The 20337-nt window shown below is 39.4% G+C and overlaps 1 protein-coding gene across 2 annotated transcripts; it reads right to left on the bottom strand.

The window, feature by feature from the left end:
* Positions 1-169: 169 nt before the first annotated feature.
* Positions 170-20153, bottom strand: prim2 (DNA primase subunit 2; the record flags this gene model as incomplete). 2 transcript variants are annotated; one of them, XM_083987717.1, is made up of 14 exons in its annotated part: positions 20084-20153; positions 18805-18960; positions 18555-18667; positions 17957-18060; positions 17731-17851; positions 17044-17139; positions 15394-15531; positions 12051-12118; positions 10585-10657; positions 10134-10319; positions 4084-4210; positions 3770-3852; positions 2138-2206; positions 170-400 (listed from the first exon to the last, which is right to left on the bottom strand). In XM_083987717.1, the coding sequence occupies exons 2-14, from the start codon at positions 18947-18949 to the stop codon at positions 170-172; spliced, it is 1554 nt and encodes a 517-aa protein (XP_083843843.1). In that variant the 5' UTR covers positions 18950-18960; positions 20084-20153. The 2 variants fall into 2 exon arrangements, with proteins under 2 accessions (XP_083843843.1, XP_083843844.1); XM_083987718.1 differs by having other exon boundaries at positions 19993-20135.
* Between the last annotated feature and the right edge of the window lie 184 nt (positions 20154-20337).

Below are 20337 nucleotides of genomic sequence, written 5' to 3'. Positions count from 1 at the left end.
ACTAATATGCAAATTTAATACTTTATAAGTCAGGAACAGATTCTTCAAATCAACTCAGAATATCGACCTCCCCCCACTCCTTTTATCCCTCATAGAAAAGACAGACACTTATTTCTACATGTACACAGTAAATGAAAGGAATAAAAAAAAAAAAAAATCAAAAAAAAAATCAGGCATCTTGAAAGAAAGAGTCCAGATCCTCTGTCATCTCCGCCAAATCCTGGGAGGTATTTGCTGTTGTTTCTCGTGCTGCTGCTGTGGATCCTTTGGAGGCAGAGTTTTCTTGCAACCTCTGTGGAGTCTCCATCTCTCGCTTCACGTCCTTGCCTCCGCCCAAAACTCTCTGGCTCTCGATGAAGTACTGGTTGGGGTGGTTCAGTGAAAAACCGGAGTCTTCGATCTGCTCAAAAAGAAGAGAAGAGAAGACAGGAGCGGTGGGTGTTGGTTTTCACGGGAGTCGGGAGTTTGGTGGCAGATTGATCGATTCATGTCACCGTTTATAAGATGATCACATAACATCTGCTTCGTTGGCTGAGATGTGAAATGCTTTGCTTAATTTGCCAAAAATTTCCTAATTTAAAATCAGGAGAACTTCCACAGGCGCATTAGCAAGTTAAGTCACCGGCTCGCTGTTCTGTCGGAGCACAGTGAAAAGATGAAACGTCCTCTCAGGAAATAAAATGTCAAAATCACTCATTGTGAGTAAAAACCTATGAATCAATGAACAGATGAGGTTTTGGATCTTTCAAATGCTGACCTTTAGTTTTTAAACAATTGGTTAATGGTGAGTGATGTTTTCAAAACCTTTCATGATGAAGAATCAACGTTTTAAGCTACTGCGACAGTTTTGGACACAATGCAGTTCACTTTGGTACTGAATGATTTCTGTCAAGCTCAACAGGTAAAAATAGCAAACACTTTAACTACATACGTTTGCAGTGGAAGGGTGACAACACACTTCTGGCTTTTTCAACTGTCAGTCATCTAAGGTATATTCAAGGTTGTTTTTTTGACACATGTAATTGTTTTAGCACATTGACTGTGCTAAAAAAAACTGGGGTTTTGCTGCTACAGCCTTATGAGGTCCATGATATGACTGGTAGCTTCTGAAGGCTAATGTTAGCAGATTGGACATGTTACATCACTCAGTAAGTGAAGTGTTTTAAACTTGGCTGACTGACTAAATGTTCAGACTGTCAATCATCTATTTCTTACTCATTAAAAAAAAAAAACTGTAGGATCACTGTAAACAACATTTATAGAATATTAATTGAAAAAAACTTTCTAATAAGCAGGTTTTAATGTGTTAAGTAAGTAAATAAAAGATGACGCTTTTAACGAGTTACATAATAGTGAATATGTCTCAATATAAACAACTTCAGCCACTGTCAGACACAGTTTTATGCAATTTACGCAATTACTGATCTACTTCAAGAAGAGATGTCTCACACAGAGTGCTGTTGTGTCTGAGAGCTATTGTACAATCAGTGCATTTCCAATTTATATAAAAAAACAATCTAACATCAAAGCTACTCTTATATTCTTCATGTTGTATGTGTAGACACTGTCATTGCCATTTCAAGGACACCAACTCGCTCACTAAAATCAAAATGTATGAACTGGCATCACTTCCCAAAATTAACTACGACTATGTTTGAGAGTTAAAAATAACTGTTTCATCTCATATACGTATGTGATATATGAAGGTGTAAATGCAGTAAGGACAGGGAGAGAAAACCAGAGTGTGTATTTAACTGCTGATCATAATGTGCTAAACTCACATGAATGACATCTGTAGTCACAAGCAAATACAGTGAGTTAAAGACCTTGTTTGTCTTTTCTTCCCCCCCAGTCACTGCTCTTCTCTGAAGCCAGGACTCTGAGTGTGACTGAAAGGGATGATGACTCAAGCATCCAAACTTAAACAGATTAAATTAAGTAAGTATCCACAGGGGACAAAATAAATCTGAATGCTATAATAAACCTTTAAAAATTAAGTGGCTATGACAGCCAGCTAATGATGGATGTGATGACAGTTCTGGGTCTCTCTCCCGAGCCTCTCCGCATCGCATGTGAGGAACCAAACACCTGCGTCTGATGCAGGTACTCCCCGCTCCAAATTAAAACCTGAACTTACATTGTGTGTCAGCTCAAAGTACTTCTGGCATGCCAGCTGATAGTGCATTCCTTTAACCAGCTCCAGGATCTGCAACAATGGGGTAGAGGACAGAAAAAGAGAAGTTCAAAAACATCAGAGTTGAAATTTCAACCGCGTTCTCACACTGTCAAACTGTTACACTTCAGATACTGGCACAGAACATTTTCATATGCTATTGCCAACATTTTTTGTGATTTTGCACTCTTGTAATCAAAATTGTTTTAATTGGCTTTCGATCAACTACCTACACAAACATCCCTCGTAAATCATTAAGACAGCAGAGAGTGCATCCTTCAGGAAATCTTTGCGAATGTAATCAAAACAGATCACGTTAAATATTCATGCCCTGAATCAACTCTTTGTAGCACGCAGGAACTGTTAGAAACCATTACACCTTCTGCTCTCCTGCTACATCTACATTTTTTAATTTCTATTCTATTTTTTTTCTTTCCTTTCTGAAGCTCTGTGAAGCTGCAAACGGTGTGAGGAGCCACTTTGAAGCACGGGCTTTGGTCGGGTCGCATGAGGGCTCTCACATTCGTGTACCAAACCCACTGTAGTGTTAGTACTACTGCACACTCAGGGTGACTTACCTTCTGAAAAATAAATCCAAGGTCTTCAGCAGTCACTAAGAAAGAGACTCTAGTGAGGAATCTGCCTGTATTTGGCTCCTTCATTATTCTCTATATTCCTGAAGGCTGCCTCCAGCCTGATACTGCCACTAGCACGCTCAACCACTGTGGCTGGTATTAGATCTACGAGAGGGGTAATAAAAGGCAAACACTGGCTGTGCTGTGAGTTTCATTCCTATTTTCTCTTTTGCAAAAGAGGGAACCGTTTCTCTTTTGCTAAGTATCACACTTGTGTGTTCTGTGACTACTTCACTTGTATTTGTGGAAGGTACTTTGGAAGGTTCTTCAGGGATTTGAGAAAACATCCACACTATCACATTAAGATAAGACAGTTGCCAGGTCTTTTAAAAGAAAATAAACCACTGTTGCAGAAATATCGTAGGTCACTCTGCGAAAGCAACTAGTTTGTACGCACATTCATGGATGAATCGGGACTCGACTTTTCATGCAGTGCCTCCAGCAAATCAAAGATTTCATGTATCCTGTGAAATTGTATTTCCTGTGGCACAATCATGAGGTTGATGTGCCATTTGAGTTACATATATTGACAACATTGCATGAACAGCCATCAAATAATAAATCTGAGGATCCATCAACTTTTCATCAAGCGCCATCACCAGGTCATGTTTTTAATTTGTTCAATATTTTGGTTTCTGAGTACCTGCAGTCAGTCAAAGGTTGGTGTTGTCTGCCCTCGGCCCTGCAGTCCTCTGTGCTGCCTTTACTTTCAACTTGTAATTAAAGCTCCACTTCTAAAACCCTGTCTAAGAGCAGCTGCCCTCTGCCACTGAGGGTATTGTGAACAGTAGTGCCATTTTCCAGCTTCTAAATGAACTACCGGTACACAAATTCTATTTATTACACCCCCACTGCAAAAACAACAACAACAAAAAACATATTTCCTGAGTTTCATGAGCTCAGGAAAGAAATGTTGAGGCAAGCCATTTGAGACACCCACTGACAACACGACGACACCCACCTGATTGATTCCACTGGGAGACACTTTGTAGAACTGGAGCTTCTGCTTCAGCAGCTCTGGATCGCTGTGACGAAACGGACATCCTACAAGCATAACATAAAAATGCATTTTAATCATTTATTATGAAAATGGACAATCACAGCATTCAGCACGTGAAAACTGTTCGTGCAGAGATTCTGGTGATGAACATCCACAGTCAGCTGCTGTGTCCCCATTTCCAAGCCAAATTCTTTTTTAACTGAAAAGCCCGATAATTAGGGTTTGAGTGGCTTATCACACGGGTAATGGCTTCTTCCAAACAGCCGTCAACTCACCATGATGGTCGCCTTGGCTGGGTGCGTTTGATAAAATCACCTTCATGCAACTGTAGGGGGTGTAGTCTGTTCGCTTGCCTTCTTTGCCAAACATGTGGCGGATGCTGTAGGCATATGCTTTGTCAAACTACAGAGAGGGAGAGGAAGAGAGGGCATTAGTGAGGATGAGAGTGTAAGAGGGACAAGGTTGGGGTGAAAAGAGACATTGTCATACATCATGTCAGTTTTGACAGGGTGTTTTCCTCAATGAAATATAGAGCTATTAGAGAGAACCTGCTGTAGAGGTGTCGCCACACTCGAGATAGCTGAATTATGGCTGCCTTAATACGGCCATCTTTCCCTCTGTGATTATGCTCCTTGTCCTGCAGAGTCCACTTTGACACAATGTGAGGAGTATATTTTAAATAGAAGAATGGAAATCCTAATATGATGTATTAGTATTCCACTTTAAAACGTAGCATTTCATTATTCTCTTGGTCAGTGGGAAAGTTAATTATCATCCCTTATTAAAATGCATCAGATCCATATTAGTATGGCAAGCAATGGTTGCAATAGTTGTTTCATTCCCAAAGTGTCATTTCCCCATTTAAACTCTCTTATTGGGCAAAATGTCCAATCATTTCACAATTAAAGTCCAAAAACATAAAGACGTGTTTATATATCTTAACTTTCATTCTTTTCTGCCGCGCTCCTCAACTAATCAGATTTATTTCATGACCCACTGGAGGGTTGTTTGGGGTTGAGAACCACTGGACTGAACAAACTGTAACTGTTAACTACCTACAACAGCAAAATGCTGCTTATTCATTGATGCATCAGAGTTAACAATCTAATCACATATTATAGGTTTAATAATAGAGGCAATGTCTCAGTGGAGCATGTAGTTTTACTGAATCTGTGTGCTTCTTAAGTTTTTGCTCCAAACCACATGTCTTTGGTTTAGGATTGCTGATGGATAAAATGAGCGCATTAAGTAGCTCTTCTGATTTCAAGATGGTGTGATGGGCATTCGTACCTATTTAATTTACTGACTCATAAATCTAGAAAACGATACAGTAAGTGGTGATGGAATGATGATTTCTTGTAGCAACAGGTGGGCAGAAGATATGAAATGTATTTAAACAAACATGTTGAGCATCCACATTTTAATCAGTCAATCATTTGTCAAGCTCCAAATATTACTGACAAACAAATGCACTGACCAGCTAAATTCAGTCAAACAAAACCAGGCTTTGTCTGTCTGTTCCTAGTTTATCAGGGTTTGACTTCAAACAAACTAAGTGAGCCCCTGCTTTAGTATCAGGAAAAATATTTGTATGACTTCCCAAAAAGAAAAGCCCCAAAGTCAAGGACACAAGTGAACTGTATCAATAAACTTTTAAGTGCCAGACCTCTACAAACCTTCACGCCATATTCTGTCCAGTTTGTTCCAAAGCAAAGAATCCTTTATATAATTTTTTGATGGGGGTCATTCCACAAAATCTCCACAGCCAACTCCTTTTATGTGTACCGTGCTTCTGAGCAACCATTAAAAATGAATTATTAGGACCCTGCCTCTAAAACTCAAACAGTAAAATACACACTGTGTGCTTCGACAGTGGCAGAACACAATCACCATGACTGCACCAGATCATAACACATTAATGTTGCAATAAAACCCCTGAACTTGCTAATGTGACAACCTGCAATAGCAATTTAAAAACCCATAAAATCTTCTTTAAGTACAATAAATCAAATATTAATTATTGAGAGCTTCTACGGATTCAAGAGGCTGTTTCCCAATTTAAGACCCCCCTACTCTATTAAAACTGATCCTGGAACTTCTCTGGCACTAAAGTGTGTTTAATGTGTACTACATGAAATAATTAGGGCATTAAAAAGATCCTGTGTGATCTAAAAAAAACAAAACAAAACAAAAACACTTAGCTGACAAGTTCAGTGCCAGGTCATCTCTAAGACTGAGGAGGTTTGATGAAAGACAAAACTTCATATGAACAACAGGTAACAAAAGCCTTTGCACAGAACTGCAAATAGCTCCAGAGTCAAATCCTTGATGTTTAATAACTGATGAGATATAACTGTTTTTGATGTTTGATTTTGTCTCAACACTGTACTCAGATCCCCCTGTTACACACAGCTCAGTTTGTTCTCCTCTTGTCCCATTTTTTTTTTTACTTGCGCTGAATGCGGCTCTTTAAAAATTGTAATATCTTTTCCAGTGCCTCTTCTAATCACCAACTGTGTTCCTACACTTCAGCCTACACTTTAGATAATCCTGGATCTACTCTAATACTGTTGACCTCCAAACTGATGAAATTGAGAAAAATCAGAGTAGCGAGTCTGAACACAAGCACAAAAGATGTATTAAAGGAGCAGAGCCGCAGCTCTTCTAGTGCACATCTTGGCTCGTGGGGCTACATCATCGCTGCAACATCCCCCCACACTCTAGGACACATTCACAAAAACCTGCGGCAATGGAGACAGAGAAATAGGACACAATCAAAGGGATTATGTACGTGTGTGTGTGTATGTAAACTTGGCATGGCTTCTTAGGCTGAGTCCATAGTGACTGATGTGTCTGTAGCTCCAATCCCTCTTATATGTAATACCATTAAAATACTTTTTAATCTGCACTACAGGCCTTTTCACACCCTAAAAACAATAAAAGGTGAGAGACTATAAAACACTCCCAAGTGCACGCAAGGTAACGAGTTTTGCAGGGAGAAGAAGTTGACTGCTTTTTGAAATGGTCATTTTGTCAGAAATGAACAAGTAGAATCACAAACCAAACAAATTATCCTGGTAAATCCAATACAAGCTACACATCTGCATGGACCTAGTTTGGACTGATGTTCAGCACCAGCAGTAAAACCAAGAGTCATTCTCTAGACTTTTTGTTTTATGAGATAAAGATGCACTATTCTGTTTATTTAAGAATAGGGCTTTTATTTATATGGCTCAACCTTTTTTGATGAAAAAAGAAGCAAAAACTGACAAACATCGTGAGATAATTTCTCTCAGATCTCCTCAAGAAAAAAGACTCGTCCTCCTCCTCGCCGAGGAGGAGCTTGGGGCTTCTTTGAAATGTACTGAAAATACCAGTGATTAAAATAAAATGGTGTACATTTGTAACCAAATTTAAGAGCAGTTAATATAAAGTGTCATCCAATGAATCTCCACTATGGTCGTAAAAGACCCCAGAGGAAAAAACAATGCTGTAATGTGAAAAATGGTGTCAGTTAGTGGAAATTAATTAACCTGAAGTTAACATCTGTAAAACAAGCAGTTTGGAGCAGTCCAACCCTAAGGCTAAACAACACACTAAAATGTGGCACAAATAGACACTCCTCCAAATAAATTGGCTGACTTCCGTGGCAGGAAAAATGGTTAGATCAAGTTGATTTCATCAATTTTCCCCTCTCCCTCTAGTCTAATATTACACTGCCTCTTCCTCCAGGCCTCCCTTTAGGCATCGCTGCCTCCCATCTTTTTCTTCGTGCCAGTCGCATACTAATGAGCAGGCTTTGTGCAGCCTGCCACAAAGTGCAGTCCCTGACACAACACATACATCACTGTGAGAGCTGCGATCTGGTCAGCACCACTCTGCTGCCTCTGCTGTGGAACAAGAGCTGGGCTTTATGCAGAGCCCATCACACTTTCTCTTGGAGCTCGTACATGCTACCTCAGAGATGGGGCCAGCAAAGAGGGATGTAACGTGAATCCAGTCCTACTGAGGGCCAGTGAGAGACAGTCTCTGGGACAGCAGAGTGACGGGGGATAGATGGGACACTTCTCAATGGCTCAAATGAAAATCCTTCTTTATTTTTTGTGGTGGGGCGGGGGGGTGTACACTTATAAAAACTAAAAAATAACAGACTAAATTACATCTTTGGAGACTGAAGACTAAATTGTTCTCCAGTGAATAACTAATTTAAAAAAAACAACAACAACAACAAAAAAACAATCACTGCTGATATTTTTGGTTCACATTCTGCCTGAGAATAGTTACATAGTTGTGTTAGTTTGCAGGATGTTTTCTCCTTACACTGTGTGGTATTAGAATAAATTACAGGTGATGGTGCCAGTTAACACCAACCGACCAGAAGACTGATTTCTATTATAAAAAACAAAACGATTAATATAAGATAAAAAGAGAATTTTTTTTGTTTTGTGATTTTCCATGGTGACAGAAACAGCTCAACAGTTTTGTGTTTGGTAAGAATTAGAATGTTCAAATAAATTACACAAAGTGTTTACTAGGGATTTTGGGCATGGGCCTTTTCTGTATAGACGGCATAAATTTAGACCATGTGAGTCTCTAACCAGTTGCATGACAGTGTATTTTGTTCTATTGCAAAGAGATGTAAGTAAACAACCTTACAAATGGCAAAGTGTCTGAATTTTAAACGTCCATGCATCTTTGTGAATAAAGAATCTGGTCAGAGTCCTTTTAATGCATCTCATAACTAAAAACTGAGCAGGAAACAGGATCAGGATATTCCCACAATGTCACTCAGACATTATCTGAGTGACGCAAAACACATCATTGGACTGGAGAAAACAAAAGGAGCCTACCTGGAGTGGCATGGTAGGGAGTGGGACACCAACAAATGGATCCACTATACTACTACAAGTCATTATTAAAAGACAACAGCGCTTAGGGATCAAGGCCCATTCACATGAACTGCTGTGCCAGACTGCTGCACTGGGTTTCTATTCAGCACAGCACAATTATATGATTTCTTGGCACCTCGCACGCTGTTAATACTGCATCTCTTGATGAGCACTCAGAAATGCCACACACTTATGTGTGAGATTAAGCAGTGGATGGGGTGCTTATCAGAGTAGGTTAGAGAGCTACACAGAGACTGTAATTTAAGCTTTTACGTTGCAAAAATAATTTACAGAAATAGAAATTACTACAAAAACAGGTCAAAAGCTTACGAGGCTGATGACATACAGTAAGTCTCTTACAGTGCCACAGAGCAATCAGATCATGCTGGTTTGATATTTACCTGTGAAGAAGCTTTGCAACAAACAATTATTTTTATTACCTCACCTCTTTCTCTAGGAACACCAGAGAGCAGTGAAGAAAGACTTTCCCCATTTCTTACAGCTCAGAGTGTTGTGATCAAATTTTCACATAAAAAAATAAAATAAAAATAAAAGAATAGCTTAACTTTTACTGGACATTTTCATGTTTCATGCATAAGATCTCAATAACATATTCCTGAAGGTCTCTGTGTGGATTTCAAGCATTAAAAAACTACTCAGTCAGAAGCCACATACACATCTGAATCAGCAATATCTCATATCTCCTATACAGGCCCACCAAGGTGAGGCAGACTAACAGTCTTTAGTGTATAGAGCCATATTCCTAAAAGCAAATCAATGCTATCCAAGTAATTAACTATTTAAAAAGCAGTTATTTCCTTTACACTCAACAAGGACAGGCATTAGCACTTTTAAGATCAGACGTTTAAAAACCATGTACTCAGACAAAGCCAACTCAGGCCCGCTGTCTAACAACATGTCTGCAGCTATCTAATGGACTCATTGGGGAAATGAAACCAAACTTTTTCAGAACTGTTCAATAAATGTTGGTGTGGTCCTGACTCGTTTCTAATACATTTAATATCAAAAGTATCACAACCAGAACAAACAGTATGATTCATGAGATTCTGCCTGTGGCATATCCTGTCACATTAAGAAAAGATGTTCCCTTCCTGTGGCACAATTTTAATGTCTTTACTGTTTTGCTGCTACAACTGAATCAGCAAACCACTTAAGTCTTCATTAGACTCATTGTAGTACTGATGAAATCAGTGAACTTCCCTTTTATCAATACAGCTTTGATGGGGCCTCTTCAATAATACAAAAGCACCATCAAACCAAGTATTGACAAGCACCCAGGAAAGGACAAGGCGCTGCTGGGATATTAACACTGCCGTTGTGTGTTGCTTTAGCATAGTCATCATTTTTAACTTTACTTGACTGGTCTGGCACATTCTTGTATCATGACATTATAAAATTAAAATTGTCAACATTACCTTGTCTGCATCCACCTTTCCTCTGATGAACTCTGACCTCCAGAACTGCAGCGCCTGCTCCAGAGAGAGGCCGATCCCTTTGAGGAAGAGGCCGTACTGCATGCGTCCTCCATGACGGAGGTGGTGGTTCTCTCTCAGAGACTGGTGCAGTTGCCTCATGCACAGTGGGAAGGACTTGCCCGAAAGCTACAGGCAAAACACATTTAATGACTAACAAGCAAAACAAAAACTAATGTAATTCATCAGTACCTGTAAATTCCCACATGTTGAACATAATGTGAACTGACTGATTACAACTAATGTGACACTAAATACACTTTCTATTCATTTCTCGCTGTGGGCCACCAGGGCAACTACACAAGCCTCATTCTCCCCTTGTACACTGCCTATTCCCAGGCAACATGGCACCCTCAACTTGACATTTCGAGAATAAATGGTCAGTGCGACTCACTGAATCAATTTGTTCCAAGGAGATTTTCCCAACATTCTTCTGGATGCTGTAATCCTGTCCCATATAGGCATGACTGAAATGACAAAAAAAAATGTGAAAAATATCAGGACTGTGACAAATGAGACTGTATTCCTTTGGGAATATTAATGCAATTTTTAAAAGGCAACTGGGGTTGCCGTGAAACACGAACATATTTTCTGAGAAATGTTTCCTCAACTTAAATCAAATCTTCTTAGATATAATACCTGGCAGACCTAAAGACTGGACACAGCTCAAATGATGAGAACTGCAATAATAAAAACACATGCTGTTCAACGTCCTGCCAAACAAACTTGAAACTGCTAAGCTGCAGTAGATTTTTAAGTCGATGACTTTGGCAATCTATCGACTCCCATGTGGCAGTGCTTCATATAACCCCCCTCCAATCCCCCCACCACAGAGATTAGTGGCCTGCCCACTAATCTCAACAACCTGCCCACTAATCCTCAACAACAATCGGGCAACACGACTTCTCCCACCCCTATATTCATGCTCCTACTTTTATCTCAAGTAAGATAAACACCCTCACTCTGCTCTGAGTTGCTCTTCTTGGCTATTGAAGCTGAAATTAAGTCAGTTGTCATTAAGCTACTATTTCATGCAAACTCCTGCTGTTGCTGATTCACTTCAGCTGTCAGTAGTGTAAAAGTTGGCTTTTACATCAAGATATCTGCTGCCTTAGTATCAGACGGCAGCACTGGTATTTGATTAAATATGTTAACTAAATTTACATTTTAGGTGTCTTTTAATATTGCAATGCAGGTCTGATAAAACAAGATGCAGGTTTAGGGCAGCATTCGTATCGAGTGACAGGCTTGGCTTGCATATTTTTGCAAAATTGAACCCCACAATACATCAAGATAAGCGACAGCTCTTACTGCACCATTCCTCTCTTATGGAAACCACTTGCAGTGTGTCCACATCACAGATGCTGATCACAGTCTGCTCACAGTACGACAAAGCAGGTACACCAACCATATGGAGTTGGCCTGCATACTGAGCTCCGCTTAATCTAATATTTGATCATGAAAACACATTACATTTTAAAATTCTAAATCAATTATGTAATAAATCCCAAAAAGCACTTACAAGGTGAAAACATGCCCCCCACTATTCGAAGGCTAATGAAATGCAACGCGTGAGAAATCGTAGGAGACACGATGCATATGTTGCATATTTCTGATTGCCTCGAGACTGAGGTAAGCAACAATAAAAATACTGTAGATGATGGTGTACACGTAGCCAGGCACCATACGTTCCCACAACATCTGGACGTGTCTACAGGGACAGATTGGGTTGACTCTGACCAGCCACAAGCCCCCAGCCCTCCTCGCTGCCAAAGATCAATCCTCCTAAATCTCTTTTTTTTTTTTCCTCCAACAGGGTCCTGGCAAAATGGAAACAAAGTTATCAATCCTGCTGCTTACCTGAGGTGGTTAAGGAGTGGTTGGAGCCGTTCATCAGATTGCACTGCTGGTAGGGAGCGGGCAGTCAGCTGCAGAGAGACAGGCATCACAATGAGTGATGGTCAGCAGCAGCGTAGGTCAAAAGAGTGGAGCAGTCTACCATTTGCAGGTGTGCCAAGATTAAGTAAAACATAGAACAAGAGTTAAAATACAAGGTCATGGAATCAGATTGGCTCAACAGGGTTGAACAAAACTCAAGAAAAGCAATCACTTCATTAAGACTCAAATGTTTCTGGAACCACATTATCCAAATTTAACCAAACAAGTGAACATTATCAATCAGGAGTAAATTCCAGACACGCTGCCTCAGTCAGTTTCAGCTAGATGTGAACTTTTTTAGCTGTGAGTCAGACTGGATTTTCTTAATTCAAAAGCAAACAGAGATATAAGCACATCTCTCCCCATGAAAACGCTTTAGTCAAATTGCATCATAAACACAACTCCAAACAGCAACAGTATACTATCAACCCTTTCAAGGTCTGCCCTACAGATACACACACAAAAAATGCTTAGTATTATGACTCTATCTGTTGAAATGAACATAGAACCAACAACTGGTCATTGGAGTCATATGGAGAAGCAGATTTTCATTTCATGCCTTTTTAATGGCACATTTTTGGCACTGTCCTCTTGCTGTCCCCAGTGGAGAAGAGCCATTATAGTAACACAGAAACAGTGACAATGGCACAGTTACAAGGAAATAGTTCTGGAGCATTATTCCATTCCAGCAGTTAGTGGTCCGGATAATTACCAGGAAATTGGAGAATGGCCGAACTGGACCAAGTTTTCCTCATTATTTGTTTTTTTGTCTCTTTTTCTAATCCTGTCCGCCTGCCCTGCTGTAATGGAGGAAATGTATTCAGGTTAAAGCAAATCAAGCAAATGTTGCCCACTATACCAACATTAGCACAGAGATAACAGCGTTCTATATTAGAGCAACCCAATCATTATTTGGACACCAGAGTCACTTCTACAGCCGGTGCAGTTCTAGACTTCCACGGCAGTGAGTCTTAGATGAGTGCTTCAGTTTGTCAATAGACATTTTAGATCAGTGGCTGTGCAGAGTCCACTCTTTGACTTGAACATGGGCATTAGCTTAGAACTTCCCTGATTGAAAGTGACGACTTGATTGCATACAAGGAATGGACAGCAGAACACAATCTAACCTTTGCTCAAACTACTAAAGCAGAAGTCTCCAACAGGGGGTCGGTACTGCAAGGGGGTCGCAAAATGTATGGTTGATTATCTTTTAAATATTTTTTTGTTTCCACATTTATGTTTAAAATAAAAAACTTAAAGCTGTACAGAAAATAAATTTGAATTTGAGCCCACTCTGGGTCATACAATTAGTGTAATAACTCATTGATCAGACGATGTAGGCCAAACTTTGTACAAAATTCTATTTTTGATTAAATCCGGGATGAAAGTGTGGCTTTTTTTTTCGCATTGGATAATGCAGGCGCACGGATTATACGTCAGCCTGCTCACGATTCATCAGCCACTGATATTGGATCCGTCATCCGTCAATCAAACGTCTGAGACAACACACACACACCAAGCTTGGTCTCGCCCCAAGCTTTGAATATCCCGCCCGCTCGATAACGACCAATCAAATTAGTTTTCCTTACTCGGGTAAACTCGTGCGGCAACTCGTGACAACTCGGCGCGACAAACAGGACAAACGGCCATTTCTGTACACCTTTAAATTTGAATAGCTTGTATAAATGATCATCATGTAATTGACTGACATTGTTGATATTGGCACTGGTATTAGTGCATGTTCTTCACGCCGTAGATGAGCCAACATATGAGGTGTGTTACCGCAGAATTAACGTCACAAGCAGTTCAGTGTTTTCACAGTTGGACTTTTCTCCACTTTCTTACCATAGCCAGTTATCGAAATCGATCAAAAATTTATCGCAATCCCGAATCGAGATCGTTTTATCGCCCAGCCCTATCTGTGACGCATGGCATGCATGATCAGAGAAGTAGCAAGTATCTATTCTACTGACACAAAACCTTCGTAGCAGATAAGTTCACTTCAGGCAAACTCAAAGGATGAGCTCCACTGTCTGTTTGTCTGGGACTGAGGATCTGCAGTGCTGTGTCAATGGCAGTAATCTGGTCTAACAATCATTGCTGTGTTAACAGGCAAAAACTGCAGGGTTTATTTTCAGCAGAAGGTGGGTGCAATTACTGCAAACACTGATCCCTCATATTAATTATACACTCTCTCACATTCAAAAATAGTTTAATGAATGTGTTTTTTTCCCCCTTTCCTGGCACCATGGTTTCCTGTGGCTGTTACATCTGTAGACGTTGTTCTGATCCAACAATGGATTTCCCAATGCAACTCTGATAGTGACTTCAGGTGTGATATTCACACTCACCAACAAATACAATTGTGATTTGCAGGTCCTTGTAACTGCATGTTTGATAATTTTCATATCATTTGTCTGTGGCTTCTAAATCACCTGTACACTAACTATCGTCTGTGTTTCTGAAAGAAGAAGCCTTATTCATGAACCGTACATGGCCACTGCCTTTGGCTGTTGATCATGCCTGTGCCTGCTCCCCGGTGTGGACCGCGATTTAACTTGAACCAAGGTTGTCTCCTCACATGTATTATAAAAAACGCCTCTGGTCCCCAAAACATCATGGTTCACAACCCTCGGGGCATTCGATGCAATGCACAACTGTTCCGATATTGCGACTTCACAGACCCTCTTCCACCTCCTTTTAAAAAAAAACATCATGCCCATAGGGAGAATAAGCACTTTCACACTAGCTGTCCTCCGATCTTCCCTCCAGACATTTTATGTCATGTGTGCATACTTACTCCCCTCATTTGAACCACAACTTTCTCCAGTTGCCCTCGGGGCTCTCGAGGGAACAGCCAATTTAATATTATGCCTTATGCACCCGTGGTTACTGTATACACAAAGTCCATTTACAGAAACTACATGTACAAGGCGTGGACGTTAACACCTCAGAATATAATGTAAAATGAAGCGGTGGGAGTGAGTCAGAAAGATGTTCATTCAAATCTATGATAGTGATTATTTTTGTGGTCAGAGTTACGTGTGTTGCATTAAAGCCTTGTAGTTGTACATTCACAAAGTACAAGAAGAAAATGGTAAGTTGTTGCTACATGTTTACACCATGAACTGCAGCTGTGAAGTATGCCTGAAGTTGCCATGTTTCTCCCAAGTTCATATTCTCATTCATCTGTGAGCTTTCTGGAACATCACATAAGACCCATTATTGAGCTTTTCAAAAACAGCAAAGAGCTGCAAACACTTACTGCGAGGGCTTTAGATAGCCTTGTGCGAAAATCATTGAGAACAATGGTAACAATGTCCTGGTGAGGGATGTACACGTAGCCTCCTTTGAGGTACACCTTCCTTGTTCGCACTAGATCCAGGGCATCTTGAAAGGGAACCTTTAAAAAACAAAACAAAAGAATGCATGCATTCACAAGAGATCTTTTAATATTCCGTTTGCATGTTTAGTGTCAGGATGTTGATGCCAACCCTTTGCCCTTTATGTTTTTTGGCTACTTAAAATGCGATCCAAGGATTTAAGACTTATTCTTGTGATATTCCATAAAGTGTTTAATGATTTACATTCTCAATGAAGAGACTGTCCACAACAAGAATAAAATGCAAAATCAAGTAGCAGGCCATGACATTTCTCCTTTCCCTTTTATGAATAGACAAACAGTCTTTAAGTTACCCAACTGTGAAAGGTTATGATGGTGATCTGTCAATCAGGCAATTATTTTTCAGGTTCACCCATCCACACCAATTTCAGAGATTCCTACACTTATATTAACATTTAATGATTTGACAATCTTATGTCAAAACATTTCTTAAGAAGTATTACAAAACAGTCAGACACATTTGGGAGTGTATGCATTCTCCAATATGTTGATTTAAACTGCCTAAGGGAAGAATAGTTGCTTATTTATTTCATATTATAAGATGGTCTGACTCCATCTGACAAAATATAGGCCCTGGGGGTAGGTGAGTAAAAACATAGACCTAAGTACTAGGATTTACTTTAGTATGATCAATATTTCATTTTAAAGAGTATTTTAAGAGTGGCTGGTCTTCTTAAGTTAGGAACACACAGAATTGATGACACTAGTGAGAAAGCTCTTGTGATAATTATACCAAGCATAACATTGGCCCAGAGGCAGAAGTTACACTCTATGACAGCCGATTGCAATGAGTTATTGCATGTAATAGTGATGGTCAGAATCAAAAATTAATGGTTAATATTCATGATTAATGCTTCAGCATTAAGAAGAGGAACTCAGAGAAAATGATCTAAAATAAACATGTATTCTGTTATACAGTATATCACTTAGTAATGGCTTCAAATAGAAACTCGGGGAGAGAATCACAAGGACAGAGATTTCCACTATAATGGAAGTGCAAAGTGCATCTTTTTTTTTTTAGAAACTCTCCTGATTAGCTAATGTGACTTTATAACCGCACATCTCCAGTTTTAAACACAGCCTTTTTGTGTTAAAGCCAGGTGAACCTGATCTGAGATCACTCCGATGACACCATTTGGGGTAAAACTGGTGGAGTGCTCCTTTAACATGGCAAACACCCCAGGGCTGAGTCTGGACACCCCTTTGTTAAAATGAGCCAAACTCAGAAATTACAGAAACACGACCATCTGCTGGAAATGATGGAGCTTGATAGTGAATAGAAGAAACACTTTGAAGATAATTACAGAGGAGCGGGTGAGTTTAACATAAAAGCATTTTCTGATTGGCTGTTACGATACAAATGTTAAAACTGCTAGTTCATGGTCCTATGTCTACATTCTGCACATTTCATTCACCTGCTGGGAACTAAAAGGTTTAGAAACGATTTTATGGAGGCACATTTAATCACTTAACTTTCTTCATGGACTCAATTGACAGAGATGAGTAACTTACTTTGTAGAAGTCCTGACTCTCAACAGTGACTCCACTGGTGCCGTAACTGGACGTGACAAGCTGGTCCTTCATAGCCTCCTTCTCCGTGGCGCTAATCTGAAAAGGTATTGAAGGGGATGATGAATTTCAGTGAAGAGTTGCAAAGACAGAGCTATGTCAGTGTTAATACAATGAAGGTTGAAGCTCATGGAAACCAAATGTCATTTATCAAATGAATGCACCATTTTCATCCTTGCTAGACTCATTATGCGCTGATGAATTATTCAGTAGTTTTTCCACTTATGAAAACCTGCTGCATGCTTTCTTTAAAGTGTGATTTTAGATGCACATAAGTAGGAGGGAGACAAAAGACACTGACACAAAGACTTATTCTTCACATTATTAGGAATGTAAGTGTTAGAAAAATTGCCAATTTATGTAAATTTTAAATCTGTGAAATATCATTTTAATCAATGTTTGACCAAAATAAATAAATTAAGAAAAATGAAACTTTTTAATCACCATACAAGAAAGCCCTCAACATTCATTGGCCCAGTTACAGTGATCAAACAGCTCCATCTAGTGAGAATACAACTGAATAACATTACATACTGAGTTTTTAAGTTTGGAAATGTGATGCACACTGTTATTCACTGAAATGCATAAAAACATTAAACTCAAGCAAAAGAACAGCTTCCAGAAACTTACTGTGTTGTACTGCAGGTTGTTTTTGTGCAGAAATTCACGTTTTTGATCGGATGGCAACTCATCGAATCGGTAGCGGAAAAGATCAACTTCCTGTTGTATAAACCAACGCCTGAGATCTTCCCTTTAAGATCACATTAAAAATAAATATTTAGTTTGGTTGCTTTTCAAAGCATTTGCTGTCAAAAAGATACAACTGTTATTAAATACTAAAATAATTTTCACTTACGTTTGGCAGTAGGCGAGTCTGAGAATGAAGTGGGAGATATGATCCTTTCTTCGTTTCTCATATTCATCTTGTCCAATGTGAGATTTCTTATCATCCTTGGGTATCTAGGTAACAAGCATTTTAAATTACAGTGCTGTAGTTTTCAACTCTTCTTTTCTCTCGGCTTTTGCTATCCCTTAAATTATCTCAGGGCTTTGGGGATTTTTAATTAATTTGAACATATGTAAAAAGATAAACATTTAGATCAGACATTTAGATTCTGTCTGGTAATGGTGCCAGAGGTGCAGGCCTCTAGTGTTACATAAATGTAATTCATCAGCTGCTACTTTGAATAAACATTTTGACAGATTTTTTTTGTTTGAAATATGCACATTTATGCACCATTCTGGGACAACCTGAAAAAGGATGCCTAAAACCTAAAAAAAAGGCGATGACAATTTAAGATGAATGTTGTGTAGGCTTCATCTGAAAACCAAAACTGGGATTATGAACACAGAAATCATTGTATGACAAAGCTTTGAGGGTGAGGATTTCACACTGGTATTCAATAACAGTTTGCACAAGCTGCACTGCAGTTTTCAATGTATGCCATACTCACTGCGTCAAGCCTGTAAGGAAAGTTCAGGTTTTTAGACTCAGCAGATAGTTTCTTCTTGTAGTCGTCTGACAATTTCACATAGCTCACTCCCAAGTTCTCGGTGGTCTTCAACACTGCAGTGGCATTAAAAGACGATTATGTTCTTGTTTAATCACACTGAAAATGTATTTCATGACATCAGAGAATACAGTGCTTACAGAAATGTTCATTATCCAAAAGCAATTTGAATGGTATGAGACCAAGTACTTACATTTTACTCTGTCCACAGCAAATGTCTCAAACTCAGAGAGGGAGATGTTTTCAAGAGGAGGCTGCCCGTAGAACTGCAGAGCATGTCCATACAGCTCCGTCTGAGGGCTGGTATCAATCTTTCTTCGTCTGCTACCAAACTGCATTGTGCCAAATCCTAAAGGAAAATAAGAGTCTTTAATGTGCCACCAGAGAAAAAGCTGCTGGGTCACCATGTTAGGATGTCTGGTGCAACTGAAACATGCAGGTCCAAATCAGTGTCAATTCACTGATTAATCAATTTGTTGATTGGCAGAACACCATAAGCAAATCTTTTAATTTTTCAATTACATACTGTATTTAGCAAACTACAAAAGCTTTGTTTAAATCACACAGTAAACTGAAACTCTTTGGGTTTCAAACTGTTAGTAACAATAACACATATGAAGATGTCATATGTTAGACATTTTCATTCTTTATGTTTCTAGGGCCAACCTGATCAAAAAAGATAATCTGCAGGAAATCACTGATGAGCCGATTGATCATTAGTTGCATCCATGATCCATACAAGGTAAAAAAAAACAAAAAAAAAACAACAACAACAAGAAGCATGGACAGAAGAATTGTCTGACCTCTTATAAGACCCTGACTTTATGAAATTCCAAAAATACAGTGACTCACCCAGTTAATATAATAATAAAAAACATAAAATAAATGCCTACCTAATCTCACTTACTACCTATCATCAAACTATACTGAGGTTAAACAAACTAATCTTACTATAATTCATCAGAAAACGCAAGTGAAGACTAGAAATACGTATATATACATGTGTACAAAGCACAAACAAAACATATTTTGATCTGCATCTGTCCAAGCTGAAGCTGCCCTTGACCAGTCTGCAAAGACTAACGTCACTGTGATATTTATTCCTACATGGGTAACTTACAAGCGTAGCAGCCGTGAGCTAGCAACACATTGACAACTAACTTTACTAGCAACAAGCTTGAATATATTTACAAGGAGTCCTGACCAGCAGCCCGACTCTGAGACTTAACTAATGAGTATCAAAACGCACGTTATCAGGACGGTATCTGTGACAGAGTCCATTTAGCTGGACGCACACACACACACACACAACTCTGACTGTTAGGTTGTGAAAGATGCTAGCTAACACACACACACACTGCAGGCTGCCCTGGAAACTCACTTGAAGTCGACCGAGCTCTAAAACAAACGGAGCAGCTTATCACACCAGCGACTGGTCGAAGAATTAATGTGCAATATTGTCACTACGTTACCGATTAAACGATGGAGCCGCTGTCTCAACGCTCAGTCCCGCCAAACAAAGTGGGCTGTTCAACAAACGCGGGTAAATGGTGACGTTTTTAGTGAACGCAGGAAGAGGAACGCCGTCATGACGTGAGCGCTCGTTTAGTTGTTCCGCATCTCCCGTTGTCGACGACAGCGTCAAATCCTTTCACCTTTAAAGACATATTGGAACTTGTCATATACGGTACCTGGATAAATTGTGATTTACGGGTAATATCCTTTT

This window comes from Trachurus trachurus (assembly GCF_905171665.1).
Source record: "Trachurus trachurus genome assembly, chromosome: 15".
In the NCBI taxonomy this organism is placed as follows: domain Eukaryota; kingdom Metazoa; phylum Chordata; class Actinopteri; order Carangiformes; family Carangidae; genus Trachurus; species Trachurus trachurus.
This window is presented reverse-complemented; position numbering and strand designations above follow the sequence as displayed.